The sequence below is a fragment of the Monodelphis domestica genome, chromosome 8, assembly GCF_027887165.1.
Source record: "Monodelphis domestica isolate mMonDom1 chromosome 8, mMonDom1.pri, whole genome shotgun sequence".
In the NCBI taxonomy this organism is placed as follows: Eukaryota; Metazoa; Chordata; class Mammalia; order Didelphimorphia; family Didelphidae; genus Monodelphis; species Monodelphis domestica.
Window position 1 is genome coordinate 130011051 of NC_077234.1, and position 16991 is coordinate 130028041.

The 16991-nt window shown below is 35.9% G+C and overlaps 1 protein-coding gene across 4 annotated transcripts; it reads right to left on the reverse strand.

Moving 5' to 3' along the window:
* Positions 1-1326: 1326 nt before the first annotated feature.
* COMMD6 (COMM domain containing 6) lies at positions 1327-16356 on the reverse strand. Of its 4 annotated transcripts, none has more exons than XM_056807425.1 (3): positions 16026-16356; positions 5338-5490; positions 1327-3934 (listed from the first exon to the last, which is right to left on the reverse strand). In XM_056807425.1, the coding sequence occupies exons 1-3, from the start codon at positions 16101-16103 to the stop codon at positions 3884-3886; spliced, it is 282 nt and encodes a 93-aa protein (XP_056663403.1). In that variant the 5' UTR covers positions 16104-16356; the 3' UTR covers positions 1327-3883. The 4 variants fall into 4 exon arrangements, with proteins under 4 accessions (XP_056663403.1, XP_056663404.1, XP_056663406.1 ...); XM_056807426.1 differs by having other exon boundaries at positions 15917-16355; XM_056807428.1 differs by lacking the exon at positions 16026-16356 and adding an exon at positions 10690-10905.
* Positions 16357-16991: the final 635 nt, after the last annotated feature.

Sequence of the window (16991 nt, forward strand, 5' to 3'; positions counted from 1 at the left end):
TTGGTTTTTAAATCAAATATAAGGTGGTCGCCAGGGAAATATTCCCAATTATTCAAATACCCAAGTCAATTTGGTTTTATAGAGATTTTAATTAATAATACAATGAGTAATCAAAGAAAGAGAGAGAGAGTAAGAAAGGAATAAGTATGAAGGGCCTCAAGCCAATATGGCCTAGACCTGAGTCTTAAGAGAGGAATCAGTCAGTTTGTTTACACTCACCACAAGGTCTGACTAAACAAGGATTTTAGTGACACCAGGCCAGTTCCATCTCAGTGGTCCTCATCAGAGATCCTCCAAAAGGCTTTCTCCAAAAGGATATATATCTCCTCAAGAGATTCTGCTTTTTCTTATATAGGGGTTTTTCTCCCATGTCACCTCTCCTAAGTCCCTACATCTACCAATCACTGTAGATGTTTTCTAAAAGACAGCCCATTTTGAATTCACAGCTGAGTAGATTAATCTCTTTAGTAAGAGAGAAAAAAAATGCTGCTGTGTTGACTAATTTCATTAAGAGAAAACCTCTGAGTAAGTTTTCACCTTTTAGGTCTAAGTAGTTTACAAGTTGCCCACCTTTATAGGTACTTAGCATCTCATTGTATCAATTCTAAAACAGTCATGACTCAAAGAACTTCCTGTCCCTTCCATAAGCATGGATCAAAGTACTTTTCATTGTTCTCAAGGAGCTCTCTGTCCTAAAGCAGGCCTAAGCAGGGTGGAGCAGGGACACTTCCAAGGCAAGGAGCCCCCACACTCAAGTAGAGTTCTCACCATCTGCTAGGGAATTTTTTAAAGTAGAAGATTCCCCAATGGGGGAAACCCCTAATATTCATAAGTCTGAGAAATTTTGAGGTTTACAGGCTGAACAAATTATGGTATGTGAATATAATGTGATATTATGCTGTAAGAAAGGATGATAGGAACAGATTCAATGAAGATTGGGGAAATTCTTCTGAACTAATATTGAATGAAGTGAGCAAAACCAGAAAAAACATTTATACAGTAACAACATTATTAGTTAAAAACACCTTAAAACAGGAACTCTGATCAATGAAATGACCATTCATGACTCTGGAAGACCTTTGATAAAATATGCTTTCCCCTTCTTGACAGAGTAACACATACATTTTTGAGTATGACCAATGTATGGATTTGTTTTGGTTTCATGGAGAGTTTGGTCTTTGTCTGTCTTTCTTTTTTTTTCCCAGTTTGAGAAATCAGGAATTTGGGGGAGAAAAAACTAATAATATGTCAAAAATGAAGAAAAGAAGGCCAATGGAATATTGAAAAAATATAAAGAAGATTCAGAGGGAGACACAAACAGGACAGTTTTGAAATTGGCATGTTGAATTTATTACAAACTTAAAAATGAAATAAACTTAATGAAAATTCATGGTTTGATATACAATTTTCATTTTTGTTCTTTGTATATGACAATGTTCATATTTGTTGGCATTTGTCACAGTCAGAAAATGAAAATTTTTAAATATTGATCTTATAGACTTAACTGCCTCTGTAATCTTGCCTAAAGTCATTAACTGGTACATAACTATATAAGCTTTAAAGAGTGACAGATGAAACACCAAAAAAACTCATTATCTAATGACGGTGTTTTTCTTCGCTATGATTTGTAAAAATATCTTTCTTGGTCAAATCTTTTTTTTTTTAAAACCCTTACCTTCTGCCTTAGAATTAATACCAAGTATTGGTTCCAAAAGGCAGGCGATCGGTGAAGGTAGGCAATGGGGGTTAACATTTAACCTTGCCCTTGAGCAGGATCACACAGGTATGAAGTGTTGGAGGCCAGAGTTGGATTTGGATCTCATGTTTGTCAAATCTTTTATTAAAATTTCTTAATAAATCCCAAGTGCTAAATTTCTGCAGTATTGTACCATGCAGACTGATGTGCAAAGTTGGTTTTGAAACTGCATTCTTGTGGCTTTTTACAGTTCATTCTTGCATCTAATTACTTTCTACAACTCCTATTCCAACACTCTAGACCAGGATCTCATTATCTCTTGCTTGGATTACTGTTTTGTCTCCTAAATGCTCTCCCTGTCTCGTCTCATCTTCAACCCACTGTATTTCGACCACAGAAATATTTGATTCGGAGGCTTGATGATTCAAATGACTCTAATGTCTAAGTTTGATTACATCATTCTTTGATTCAAAGATCCTAAAAGGCTCCTCATCACCTACCAAGTAAAATACAGACAGTTTGACTTGGTATTCAAGGCTTTCTTCAAATCAATCAGTGTCTAAGTAGTATTTCACTCTACTTCCCCGTACACACACTCTTTGTTCCAATTAAACTAGAATTATTCATAATTCCCAGAGTCATATAAAGTTCTCCTACCTCAGCATACTTGTATACAGTTATACCTCATACTTCTACCTAATTATTGTCTTCCTTCAAGACCTAACTCAAATGTCACCAATCCCATGGATGTGAAAAATGTGGAGCAGAATGGTATCTGACTAGATTCTAAGAAAAATTACTTTTCAGGTAGAAGGGCCAATTATTTTGCTATTAAGGCAAGGATAATTACATTAAAAGACACAGTTTTTTCTTTTTTTGGTCAGGTCTCCAAATTTCAAATTTTTTAACATCTGTGGCACAAAATATTTTCTGTGTTATCACCTAAAAATAGAATGATCCAGCCACACTTCTTGTTTGAAAACACTAATAGATTTGAAGTTCCAGTTACTAGAAATAAATTTGGTTTCTTTATCTATTACATAAAATTTCAGTTTAGAAAAACTATTCCTTGACATAATAATAATTCAGATTTTCCTCTGATTCTGAAATTTTAGCGGTAGAAGGAAACTTAAAAGATTTGGTCCAACCCTCTCATTTTACAAATAAAGAAAGATAAAAAGAGGGGTTAAATGACTTATCCAAAGTACAGAAGTAGTTTAGTGGCAGAATGGAGACGAAAATTCAAGTCTCCCAAGTCTCAGTTCACATATCTTCGAGGTATATGAACAATGGTAGTCCAGTGGAAAGAGTCCTGGATTTAGAGTCAGAAGACAAAGATTCAAATTTTGGTTTTCATTTATTTTTGTCAGTATGACTCTGTGCAAATTATAAACTCTCTGGGCCTCAAATGGTGATTAAACTATTTGATGACCTCAAAAATTCCCATTTCTAAATCTATAATCCTGTAATTAAAGCATAAGGAAAGATCTGTGAGCATTTTGAACACACATAACCTTTGCTGGGTAACCTCTGCAAAACAACACTGTTTCATCAACATTATACATTTTACTTAACTATGAACTCTTGCACAAATACTTCCTAACATTCCTATAAAACTCACTGGCAATTATTTCTATGTAATTTTTCAATGCCATATCTTTGCTCTAATTACATTAGTTAGTAAGATAATGCATTAAAATCTTTTTCCATCTCCAAAGTGAGAACTTAGTATGCTTTGTATAGATTCATCTGGATAGAGGAATTCATCTACTCTCTGTTTGTGTTGGCATTCAAGGATAGCTTTGTCCAGTTTCTAATGTTGATAGTTTCATAAATTTATATTTGATCGAGCCACTTTTTGAACCTGAACTCAAATAAGTTAAAATTTTCTTTTCTCTCTTATACCACCATTTTACTAATCCTACAAATTACTGCATGTTCAAGTTACCTTATTTAAGCATCTTTGTTTTGTCAAGTTTATTTGTAATTGTCAATACAATACTTATTTAAATATGAGATTCTGAGATGTTGTAACACATGAATAAAGCCTAAAACAGTACTATCTTACCCTATGAAAATGACAAAAAAATTACATCTACATTTAAGAAATAGCATCCAATCTTTATGGAATTGTGTTTACATCAAATGAAATACATTATTTTACAAAGGTAACAAGGCGAGTAGTTTTTACACAGTTTCAATAACAGCAGCCATTTCTTTAAACTGTTTGAAGAAATGCTGGAAGAAAAAAGAAAAGAAAATGAGTCATTTTGTCAAATTTAACTGGAGCTATTAAAATGTCAACCTTTGATACAGATTTCAGTTTACATACCAATACTGTTAGTCATGAATTCAAAACTTAGGTAATTCTGCTTGCCTCGTAAGTTTAATAACATGTTAAAATTATGTTTTCTGATTAGATTTACCCTACACTTGAATTTAAGGTATACAAAAGCAGTTTTACTATTTTAATTCAAGAATTAGTCCTTTTTTTAACATACCAGTCTTAATAATAATTTTTATTAGGATTTTTTGTTTGTTTGTTTTGAAGTGGGACTCTAAGATAAAGCCATTTTATTAAAAATGTAGTTTAAATCATGAACTAAAATGGCACTGGACAGTATGTGAAAACTTTTCCTTGAAAATAAGCCCTGGGGAGGCAGCTGGGTGGCTCAGTGGATTGAGAGCCAAGCCTAGAGATGGGAGGTCCTAGGTTCAAATCTGACCTTAGACACTTCCCAGCTGTGTGACCCTGGGCAAGTCACTTGACCCCCATTGCCTAGCCCTTACCACTCTTCTGCCTTGGAGCCAATATACAATATTGACTCCAAGATGGAAGGTAAGGGTTTAAAAAAAAAAAAGAAAATAAGACCTGGGAATAATTTTTCTGATTTTGGTATGTAAAGTAGCTAGCTACTTATTCTTCATTTGAGTGACTATAGTTGTTTTGCTTAGAATTCCAGACATTTTTACAAAAATCCATACAATGATGGTAAATGTTGCTGGGCTATGATCTTTGCCTCCACAAAACGGATTTCTAGAAATAAAATCTTAAAGGTCAGTGGTTAGTAAAAAATAAAGCCAACAAAGCAGTTAAAGGTTGAGGGGCACTGGCTACAAATTCTTTTTGAAAGCATGTCTCTACACAGAAAGAGTAAATTCACACAAGTATTTTACTGATTCAAAGCCACTTAGATTTTGATGTTTCAAATTGGTACAAGTTCTTTCAGAAAAATGTAGTCAGTAAAATTTTAAACTAAGTTAAAATCTGCTTAGATTTCTATCTGATAAGCCTTGGAGGAAAGTCATCTTTGGCACATCTGTACCCCAATTCAGAAAATGATGATTGTCTAAACATATCCATAAAAGATGAAGGCTTTTGAAATCTTGGCCAGATATTATTGAGGCTACTTTGAAACACCAAACTTTAAATTAAATGTAATTTGCCACATCCAAAGATAAAAAATGTTTCAGATTCTGTGTATTAATGAAATAGATGTTTCAATTAATACTTTGAATATATAAGCACATGCATTTTAAAATAAGAACAATGCTTCCTTTTTAAATTTAAAAAAAAACCTCTGCTTTTTTTTTAAGCAATAATGTTTTTGAAGAAAATTCAAATTAATTAAGTGACAAACCTGAAATTGTGGAATTGTCATTTCAAAGGACTTGTTTGTTATCTGGCCTGACTGATCTGCCACTTTTAGCATCAATGCCACATAAGGAGACTTAAGAGATCTGCAATTGTCTGAGCTCACTGCCATACCCATTTTCCACTGAAGATCTAGAAGCTGCAACAAAAACAAGTATAAAAGATCAACAAGACTGTTTTGAATACAAAATGTTGCTTAATTCTAGTTATTCCACCCCAATATTTGGTTTCAACTCAATATTTATAAAGACAATGTGGAAAAGTTAGCCAATAAATAAACATAACACTTTATATTACATAAACATTTATACTCAGGAACAATTCATCCTTTTTGATACAGGAACAAATTTATATAGCTTTAATTTATAAATCCCAAATGCAAAATTGTCATTTCAAATAATTTATTTATTTGTTTTAAGTTTTTTCTCTCCTTATTTGTCTACGTCTTAAAAATGCTAAAGAAAATGTGTTTAACAAAAGTAAACATTTAGAGAGAGCTAAAGGGGAATTACAAACATAACTAAGAATCACTGACATTCTTGGAGCTGGAAAGAACTTTAGTGGTTACTTAGCCCAATTCTTTTATTTTACACTTGAGGATACTGAGTCTCCAGAAGAGAAAAGACTTGTTTAAGAGATGCAACTAGAGAGTAGCAGGGTTGGGTTTCTTTGACAACAATCAAATACAAAAAAAGCCCTTAGTCACTAGATCGGTAACTGAGGTGGGAGAAAGGAAAAGCCTTGCTATTTTCCCTGATTTGAACTTTAATTTGTTTATACATTTGTGTGCCACTTGAGCCACTTCCCTCTTCCTAGTTAGTCTGTACAATGGGAAACAGAATGGGGAAACAGTTCTGAATTTCCGCTCAGAAAGTCTCATTCTTTTTTTTTTTTGAAAGTCTCATTCTTTACCAAATTTCTGTCAAAGATAATTCAATGTTCCCATAGTTTATAGCAACCCAGGATAAATTATACTCTTATTCTTGGTTCTATCCAGATAGACTTAAAACTTGCTTTCACGTGAATTAAGCAAATAGCTCTGCTCGAATGGTTGATAAGCACTATTTCTGCATAAAAGGATGGAGAAGCCCTTTTCTGGAAAGAAAGGGAAGATTCAGTCCACCAGCAACCCCTGTTTATCTTTTGGAAAATTTGGGTGAAAACTACTACAAAAGTCCTGGGTCCTTCTTCAAGTCTTCTCACTAAGGTTTCTATGAACTCGAGGGGGGGGGGGGGGAAATGAGAGGTATTGTTGTTGGAACAATGATCATACAGTCATCTGTAATTTTTTATACGTTGTAATATAATTATTTTTAGCTATATCTTACCTCAATTACAGTATTCTAAATTCCATATGGGCTGGGACTGTTCACCTCTGTGTCCACAGCACCTTGTACAATGCCTTGCATATAGAAAGCAGATGTTCAATAAATATGTTGCATGAACTAGCATCAAGAACATGCCACAGATGAGCCATGGTAGTTGCAAAAGTTTGGGGATAGTCTCCTAAACATTAAATTCAAATAATATTTCACCTATTTGGTTCATGAGATAAAAAGATGGGACTCATGCCTTATCATATGAGAAAAATGATAGCTAACTGAAGTATTAAAGCTACCCAACAGGCCTTTAGATTGCATAGCATTAGAACTACTGGTAGAGGTTGGGGGTAGAAAGTCACCTGCATAAAGATCATAATTGAAATAACAAGAATAAATGAGATCCCCAAAGGAGAAAGTATAGAAAAAAAAGAGAAGCAGGCTTAAAAAAACAACTTTAAGTGGATATTGAGGCAATGCTCATCAATTGGGAAATGGCTGAACAAATTGTGGTATGTGACAGTGATGGAATACTACTGAACTATAAGAAATCATGAACAGGATGATTTCAGAAAAAGCTGGGAAAGACCTATATGAACTGATGCAGAGTGAAATAAGAATAATCAGGAGAATATTGTACATGGTAAGAGCAATACCGTGGAATGATCAACTGTGAAAGATTTAGATACTCTCAGAAATATAATAATCCAGTACAATTCTGAGGGACTTAGGAGAAAGAATGCTAACTACCTCCAGCAAAAGAACTGAGTTGGAATGTAGATAAAGCATTCTGTTTTTCACTTTAGTTCATATGGGTTTTTAGGGTTTTGATTTTATATTATTATTATTCTCTTACAAAAATGAATAATATGTGTAAAGATTAAAATTTAGGGGAGACTGAGGCAGGTAGAAATTAGTTTCTCTCTGCAAGGAGTATTATAATTTTTAGAGGTTTATTAGAGACTAAGGATTAAAGAAAATACAGGATAAGAAACATGTGCCTAGGCCAGAGGCCTAGACAAAATCACCTCACATCATGGAAGAGATGTCTGCCTCTGCTCCAAAACGGAAGTCCAAAAAAAAGAGAGCCCTGCCTAAGGGGAAGACACTTTAAATAAAATTTTGTTTTCGTCCCAGGTGAGAATTAAGTGAGATTAGAGGGCATTCTGGGAGCTAGCAAGGACTCCTGGGGAATGGAGTCCAGAGTTCAAATCTCAATTTTACATATGGAAATATTTTGCATGATAATATATGTATAACCCAGATCAAATTGTTTACCATCTCTGGGAAGGGGGTGGGAAGGGAGGGAGACAATCTGGATTGTGTAATCTCAGAAATTGTTATTATAGTAATTGATAAAATATTCTCTACAAAAAAAATTGAACATTAGAGAATGCTACATTTAAGGGGTAGGAGAAAGATGAAGAGCTTGGAAAAAAAAGAAAGGGAAGGAACACTTAAAGAGAAAAATTGTAAGAGTACAATGTCATGGAAGACAAGGGATATGATGATATTTCAGTGTCAAATTAAAGAGGGATCACTGGATTTGGTGATAAGGATGGCAGCAGTTTCTTTGGAGGGAAATGATTCTCTTTTACTAACTTATATCAAGAGGATTCTAGAGTTAGGAGGGGATTTAGAGATAACCTCATCTGACAGATGAGGAAACTGAAATAATTTTTCCCAGTGATCTAATGAATTCTACCAATTGTGAATATTGGATTTGGCTCTCCCCTGATTGTAACAATGAAGGTACTTAGCTCTTTCTTCATTGTGAAGATTAAATTGTAATCCCCTGTCTATTTTTAGATTTTAATACCCAAAGTGTAAACACAGTATGGAGTTGAGTATGGAGATCTACCTATTTTGGATTTTAACCACAAAAAATTGTGAACACCCATTTTATACACTGAGTGGGAGGTCTGTGACCCACATATTAAAGAGTAGGCAGTCCTGGAGTAGAGCGTCAGCTGTGATTGGTAGATGTAAAATTTAGGGGAAGTGACACAAGAGAAAAAGGTCTTTAAAAGTGGAAACAGAGACACACAGAGGAGAGACACTTGGACTTGGAGGAAGGGACACACTTGGAGTGAAGAGAGACACTTGGAGTATGAAAGAGACACACTTGGAGTGGAGCCTCTCTCTCTCTCTTTCTCCCCTTTTCTCTCTTCCTTAATATCTTCCCTCTATTATAAAAATAAACTACTATAAATTCCATTTTACTTTAGCAATTCATTTTTGGGATTTAGTAATTAAATTCCTGGTGACTAATTAAATATTCAGTCCAACCATAAAATTAACAAATCTGGTGACCACAAAATAATTTTTCCCAGTGATCTAATGAATTCTACCAATCAAATATCTAATATTTATCCATCAATAACTATAGATAAGACAGTGTGCTAAGTACTGTGGCAGATAAAAATTTAAGTTGTTTCTTCTTCCCTCACTCCCAAAGGAACTTAATGATAATAAAACATTAAAAAATGTGCAAAGTGAAAAAGCAGCGGGGTTCCAGAGCCAAGATGGCAGAGAAGCAGGGAAGCTCAAAACTACCATGAAAATCCTCTCCAATTAATCTATTTTAAGATACCACAAAACAAATATAGGAGTGAAAGAACCAACAATGAGATAGAGTGAAGCAACTTTCATGAACAGAACAACTTGAAAGGTAGGCAGAGAACATCTGGGGCACTGGGGTAAGAGGGGAGCACAGCCAACATGAGGCTAAAGCAAGGAATAAGGAGGAAGCCTCCCTCACCCCACATCTATGATTTAGGTTCTAAACCTGAGCCCAAGCAAATATCTAGACCCTGAGGTTGAACCAATAGCAGTCCAACACAATGTACACCCCTTAAAAGTTCCAAGCACATCTGCAGTGAGGATGGAATTTCAGCCCAGGGCAGTCTGTGCTGGGTAGCCTGATCTGTGTGGATCCAGAGTGAGACCTGGAGTCCCAGCCAGAACTTGTGGTAAGGATTTAGATCCCAGGTTGGGGCAGTTGATAGGTCCAGCTAGGCACCTCCACTTCTCCCACCCATTCCTGGCAGGGGAGGTCCCCAGAGGGAGCCAGCTGACCTTTGCCAAAGATCTAGGCAAAACCCCAAGGCAGGGCAGTCTGCTGTATCCAGTATGCCTGACCTGCTGAAGTCTAGAGTGAGACTAAAAGCATGCACCCAAACCTGAGGCTAGAATTTGAATTATCAGGAGTCTAGGGGTGATGGTGATCTAATCAGCAGTGGGAGGTAACTTTCAGAGCTCCCAGCCCACAGGCCATCATACCAGTTTGGAAGAATTGAAACTTGCAGAAACCCAGAAATAAGGCTATGGGTAACATCAAGGAAGGACTGCAGTTTAAGAGGGTTCCCTAACCTCCTGGAGAACAGGGCCTACCTTGAAAAAGACTGGGAAAATGAGCAAACATTAAAAAAAAAAAAACCAACCTTACCTAACCATAGAGAATTTTTATGGAAACAAAAAAGCAAGGCACAACCACAGAAGGGGGACAGTGAAAGCAAAGCAAACACATGCAAAGTTCAAATAAAAATATAAATTTCACTCAGATTATGAAAGAGCTCAAAAAGGATTTCAAAAATCAGTTAAGAGAGGCAGAGGAAATATGGAGAAGAGAAATTAAAGAAATACAAGAAGAAATGGGTCAAATGAAAAAGGAGGCTCAAAAGCTAGCAGAAGAAAATCATTCCTTAATAATTAGAATTGGGCAACTAGAAGCTAATTACTTCATGAGACATAGAATGAAATCAAAAGAATGAAAAAAAAAACAGAAGAAATCATGAAATATCTCCTTGAAAAAACAACTGATCTGGAAAATTGGTCTAGGAGAGACAATTTAAGAATTATAATCTCAACATTGTAAACAGAGACTGATACATTATGGCACAATCGAATGTAATAGACTTTTCTACCAGCAGCAAAGCAATGTCCCAGGACAATCCAGAGGAAATTGTGAGGAAGAATGCTATCCATATCCAGAGAAAGAACTGTGGAACCAGAAATACCTTAGAAAAATATATGCTTGATCACATGGTGCAATAGGGATCTGATTATGGTTTTGATGTTAAAGGATCACTCTACTGCAAATATGAATAACATGGAAATAAGTTTTGAACAACAATACATGTATAACCCAGTGGAACTGGTTGTCTGTTTTGGGAGGAGGGAGGAGAGAGCAGAGATGGGGGGATTATGAATCATGTAACCAAGGAAAACTATTCTAAATAAAAATTTAAAAATTAAAAAAAAAGTATTGCCTGAGTCTGACTGGTGGCAGTTCAACACAAGAGACAATGAGACCAGAGTAAGATAATATAGCAAAGCTTTAATGGAGTGAAAGTGAAAGGGAAGTCCTATCAGGGTAGGGGAATGGAGGAAAGAGGCAACAAGGGGGAACCTGTTGGTGAGTCCCATAAGGAGTGGGAAGAGGGGGAAGAAGCAGCAGAGGGAAGCCTGGTGTCAAGAGAATTAGCTACAGAGTTCCATCTGAGTAGAGGAATCATGAGAACTTATAATATGAAGGGGTGGGATATTATCGGCAATGGTTGGCCATGGCAACATTGTTGACCAGTTGCTTAGTTAGGTTTGTTGGCCTTCTGTAGCTTAGGCTGAGGTTTGTTTGTTTCCTATTACTTAGCTAGGGTCTCCAGGTTTCTCATTCTCACCTTTCTTTGTATAAAAAAGAAAAAGCAGGGGTAGAAGATGGGGGGGGGGGGGTTAAGAGATTTTCATTGGTTGTTTTGGGGCAGGGGCAGGGGCATTTGTCTCATGTCTGACATACTGGATTATGTCAAGGCTATGATCAAAAGAAAAAAATATAAAAATTTATCAAAGAAAACTGCCCATATATTCTTTTTCTTTTTTCATGGTTATACAATTCTTGTTGTCTCCTTTCCCTCTTCCTTCCCCACTCTCAGAGTTGACAAGCAATTCCACTGGGTTATTCATATATTATCACTCAAAAACTATTTTCATACTATTCATTTTTGTAATAATCTTTTAAAACTAAAAACCCAAATTTGTATACCCATATAAACAAGTAATAAATCATGATCTCTAAAAATTTCATATTAAAAACATAAGCTGTAATCTATAGAAGTTTCAAAATCACAAATGGGGAAGGGAAGGGAATAAGCATTTATTGAGCATCTACTATGTATATGAGGCACTTTACAAATATCATCTTATTTGAGAAATACAATAATAACATGATAATTTTTTATAATTTATGGAAATGGTTAGTGGCATTCCAAGACAATGACTATCTTTGTAATCATGTACTATCAATATTAGTAAGTTCTAGCTACTACTTTTGCAATGATTACAAATTGGAATTCATGGGGAAAAGGGTAAGAGACAAAATTGAAAAGACAAAAGATGAGGTATTATAACAGAACAGTGGTTCTCAACCTTTCTAATGTCACGACCCTGAAATACAGTTCCTCATGTTGCAGTGACCCCAAACCAAAAAGTTATTTTGGTGGCTACTTCAAAATTATACTTTTGCTATAGTTATGATTTGGAATGTAAATACCTGATATGCATTATGTATTCTCATTGCTACAAACTGAGAGGTTGAGAACTGCTGTAATAGAAGGAAGCCTGAATTTAGAGATGGATGACCTGGTTTTAATTAAATCCCAGTTGTGCAAACTTAAGCAATTTATTTGCCCCCTCTGCATTAGTTTACTCATCTTGAAAATAAAAATTATACTTGTACTATACAATTCACAGGACTGTTGTGAACAAAACACTTTGTAACCTTAAAGCACCATAGAAGTGGGAGTTATCATAATAGAACCCAGTCAACTTTTCTACAGTCAATATTTTACCCATGGAAATTTTGTAAAAGAGACAAAAAAAGCTATTCCCTAAAGTTACCATGTTACCTAATAAAAGTGGCATTGTATTCTATTAACATAAATAGTATAGTGGGAATGGCTTCTAAACCAAAAGACCGAGGACCTAAGTCTTAGTCATAACTTTGTCACTAGTGAAGGGGTGGTGACTGAAAAATAGTTAAGAGAGACCTACAGTAAAAATACCAATTCATGTGCCATAGAAACTTGAATATGCTATCATCTTTGGCAAGCATGCTAGAAATTGCTAACCCTTGAGATAATCTTTAAGACTATGTAACAAAATAAAAAATCAAATTTATTAGTATGTAAAATTTATAACCTTTACTGAAGTGCCATTCAGATGCCTTATTGAATGTGAAAGTGACCTTGTATTTTCTAAAGATAAGTTGGTGAAGCAAGAGTTCTGGGAAGTCCTACCAATGCAGAAAGGCTTTGAGTATGGGCAGGAATAAGAATGTGGTATATCGGTTACTCAAGAAACTATCTAGCTAATTTGGGAAAGACTCATCATCAGGAAGGTTAACAGAAAATGAGGTGGTTGGCTATCTTCTAAATATGCAGAAGTATTGTGATATGTATTAGTGGAAGAAGTACCCATAGGGAACTTAGGGATGGAAGGGACTTCAAAAGTCATATGATCCAACTCATTCCTGAAGAGGAATTCCAACTATGAGTGTTCATTCAGCCTTAATTTGAAAACCTTCTCAAGTGGCCCATTTCACAGAACAATCCCTCAAACGCTGAAACAAAACTCATTTTCACTACAGAAAAATGCTGAAAATTAATATGTAATGCAAATGATTATCTTACAATCTTGCCAAAATATCACTAGTTTCCATTTTTAATGTTAAGAATCTAAGCTAATTAATATTAACATAATTACTAATGTAAATTTAGATAGTGCTCTAAAGTTTATAAAGCATTTTTCCTCACAATGTAACTAGTTCTTAAATCACATAAGTACTATAATTGCTATTTTATAAGTGAGGAGACTGAGGCATAGAGAATAGGCAGAGATGATTTCATTTTTTGTCTGTATCTCCAAACCTCTGCAATGCCTAGCTGGCACATGTTAGGCAATGAATAAATACTTGTTGATTGACTGATAACTGCTACTACTAGGACTTAAATTTAGGCCTTCTGACTCTAAGAATAGTGCTCTTTTTTACTGTTTTATATTGTTATTTTATATATATATATATATATATATATATATAATATATACTCAGAAGCGCCTATGTTTCTGTAAACTGCATTTTAAAAAGAATAACTAAAAACTAGATGCTTAATACTATTTAGTAGCAATTATGTGCACCTAAAATATTAGTAAATGGATCTAGTTACTAAAGATGCTCTACAAAATCACCTAGTTTTTCAATTGTCACAATGAATTGTAACTTTAACCATTGAAATAGTTGTAACTTTCTTCTTTCCAAAGGATCAAAACCTAAGTCCAATTACTAAAAACCTAAATCTCATTTTTAATTCATGCTGATTGATGGTAAAATGGTATGAATAATGCATTTGACTTTAAAATATATGATTTTTTTAGTGTAACAGATATGCTTAATTTAGGCAAATTGAATTTCCTGAAAATTCATTACCTGGGAAGCAAATTGGAGTGATTGGAATGTGCTTCTGAAAGGAAGACTAATATGAAATTAAAAAGTGGTTGTGAAAAACCAAGAGCAGAATTTTAAGTTTAAAGGCAAATTTCAGGATGCTTTCCAAATAGTCAATCCTTGATTATTTATTATAGCAAAGAATGCAACAATATGGTAGAACAGTCAGCCAGTTTTCATGGAATTCATGCCATGCCATAGGGCTCCTAAAATGGTTAAAAGGCATCCCAGGGATTATCTCATCCAATGCTTTTATTATATAGATGAAAAAACTAAGGTTCAGGATTGAAGAGATTTATTCATGGGTCACATTGATAGTTGTAAAGTTAAGATTTGATCTTGTTTTAACTCAAATTCACTGCTTGTAAACAGGACTCAAACTTGCTAACATCTTAAAGACTTTGGTGAACTCTAATACTTTCATTCACTTCCTTTTACACTTGCCCTCAAAATGGAGGGCCTTCTTGTGACTAGCCTCTGTGAATTTAGACATGATCTGCTATGGGGCCTATAGCTGAAGACTTCCCAGCTTGGCAGTGTCTATTACAATTAAAGAATTTCTTTTAATTTGTAGCCTTCTAAGACAAAATGAGGTCTGTTATTATGTGAGAAATAAACTGGAGTTGTATCAACTCTTAGTCTTGCCAAGATGTGAGATAAGGACGCATTTAACAAAAACACGTTTCAAGTTATTTTTTAGTATTACATATTAGATAGCATATAATAATTTTTCCAGTGTAAAAGGCGGCAATTGAACTAAATGTTTTTCAAGGTTTCTTTCCAGTTTTATATCCATTAGTCTAAGATTTGTGCACAGAAAATTAAAAGCAACTTAAGATCAAGACTCAAACACACTTTTTAAAATCATCTGTGAATGCCAGTTCAAAGCTTACAAAGAAAATAATTCCATGTATAAGATTATGACTACAGGCCAAGTAATTCCCAAACATACCAGTGTGGAGGAAAAAAATTTGCATTTTGGAATCCAATAGGTAGCCAATCATGGTAAAAGAAATATATGCACTATGGATATGGGGAAAGGGGTTATTCAATTCTAAATGAATCCTAAGATAGAGGAGGAAAGTTATGAATGGAGATGACAAAAATTGACTGAACAATAATGCAGGCACAAAGTGAAAGAAATATGACAGTGATCCCTCACTACCAGTCAATTAATGAGTATTTACTAAGTGCTCATCACAGGCATGTAAATGTTCTTTCAATAGTCATTCGAAGTGGACCAAGGACATCCTTATGTGCAAGGAAGGCCTGTGCTTGGAAAACAAAGGACACAAACAAGTGCCTGCCCTCAAAGGGCTCACATTCTGATGAAGCCAACATGCAAATAGCTACACACTGACAAGACACATACAGAGCAGAGGTCGGAGGATTTTGGAAGGAAGGAGCTAGTAGATTGGGGTGGGGATAGGAAAGGCCTTGGTATAAAGGGAGGGAAATGAGCTGAGCCTTGGAGAAAGCCAGAACAGATAAGGGGCGAAGGTGAGAAGAGGGATATGAGACACAGCTAGAGCAAAGGCAAGGAGGCGGGGAACGAAGTGTTTAGTGTCAAGAACAGCAAGAAGGCCTGGGTAGGAAGAGAAGACATTTAGGAAGTACAGGGCGGCAGACCAGAGACAAGCCTCAGGGAGGAAGAGGCAAAATGCAGGTAGGGCAGGAGAAAGAGGAGAGACTGAAGGCGGAGCTACGTGGGGAAGGGACGAAGGGGCGGGGCCAGGGAGACTACTCACCTTGTTAGTGACCTGCAAAATAAACAAAAAAAAAGAAAGTTTAAAAATAACCAGTCTGAATTATAGGGATGTCCTGGCCCCTATCAGATCCCCTCAGCCCCAGCCTCACTTCGGATTTGGCCTCCAGCGGTGGCTGACACAACTCCTCCATAGTAAGTTCAACAGGAGTCTGAGAGTCCGCAGCCATTTCCCTTTCCGTACCGGCGTCCGACGGGTCCAAGATGCTAGGGGGATACGCTATGTTCCATAAACGTAGATCCCTTTTTTCCCTCTGGAAAAACTCCAATGTGATAGAAATGCCGAATACTTATTATTTACGAATTCAATAAAAAGATTTAGGCGTAATTATTCCTTTTAAAAGGCAAAGAGGATGAATTTAAATTGATACTCTCCCCCCTTCCTTTTCCTTGCATTCCATAGTTGAACTCTTCCTACTCTGCCGACCCTGCGCTTGCGCAACTTGTGGGAGACTAGCTTTCCAGCACCGCCCCCGGGCCGCGTGCTTCTCTGAAGCTTAGGAAGGTTCTCTCAGTGGACTGCCTTTTCTTTCAGTGGTGAAGTAATTCACTCTGAATCGAGTCCATTTTTAGAAACTTTTTACTCAGAAACTTTCAGCAGCTCCCCATTGCTTCTTAATCACACACAGATTCCTTAGACTGGCCTTTTAAGACTTCATAAACTGGCTCCAACTTTCCTTTCCATCCTTAGTCTACATTACTCCCCTTCACGTACCCAGCTATTCCTGGAGCTTCATCTTCTCCCTCCTTCATCTGTCCCTCTTTTCTATATGGCACTTCCTACAAAAACTCTTATTTTCCTTCAAATCTCAGGTCAGCTAGCAGGTCCAGATGCAGATGGCTAGGTCAGGGACATGCCTATCCGTTTCTCTGGGACCTGAAGCTCTTCTCTCTTTTTGAAGGTCACAAGATAATAACGTGGTCGATTCCATCACTGGATACTCAGTTGCCTTCTCTTGGCCGACCTTGTGTCTATCCTACACACACCTGTATACTCCCAGTTAGATTTATTGTCTCTTAATCTAATCTTTCTAGTAAACTGGTCAATAGGGAAGGAG

Bases quoted from the DNA above. Each gene is read 5' to 3' on its own strand.
- COMMD6 (XM_056807425.1), bottom strand. From the start codon at position 16,103: ATGGCTGCGGACTCTCAGACTCCTGTTGAACTTACTATGGAGGAGTTG. The intron at 5,491-16,025 runs GTGAGGCTGGGG...TTTTTGTTGCAG, and splicing joins CGCTGGAGGCCAAATCCGAA to CTTCTAGATCTTCAGTGGAA. The intron at 3,935-5,337 runs GTTTGTCACTTA...TTTTTCTTCCAG, and splicing joins TGACAATTCCACAATTTCAG to CATTTCTTCAAACAGTTTAA.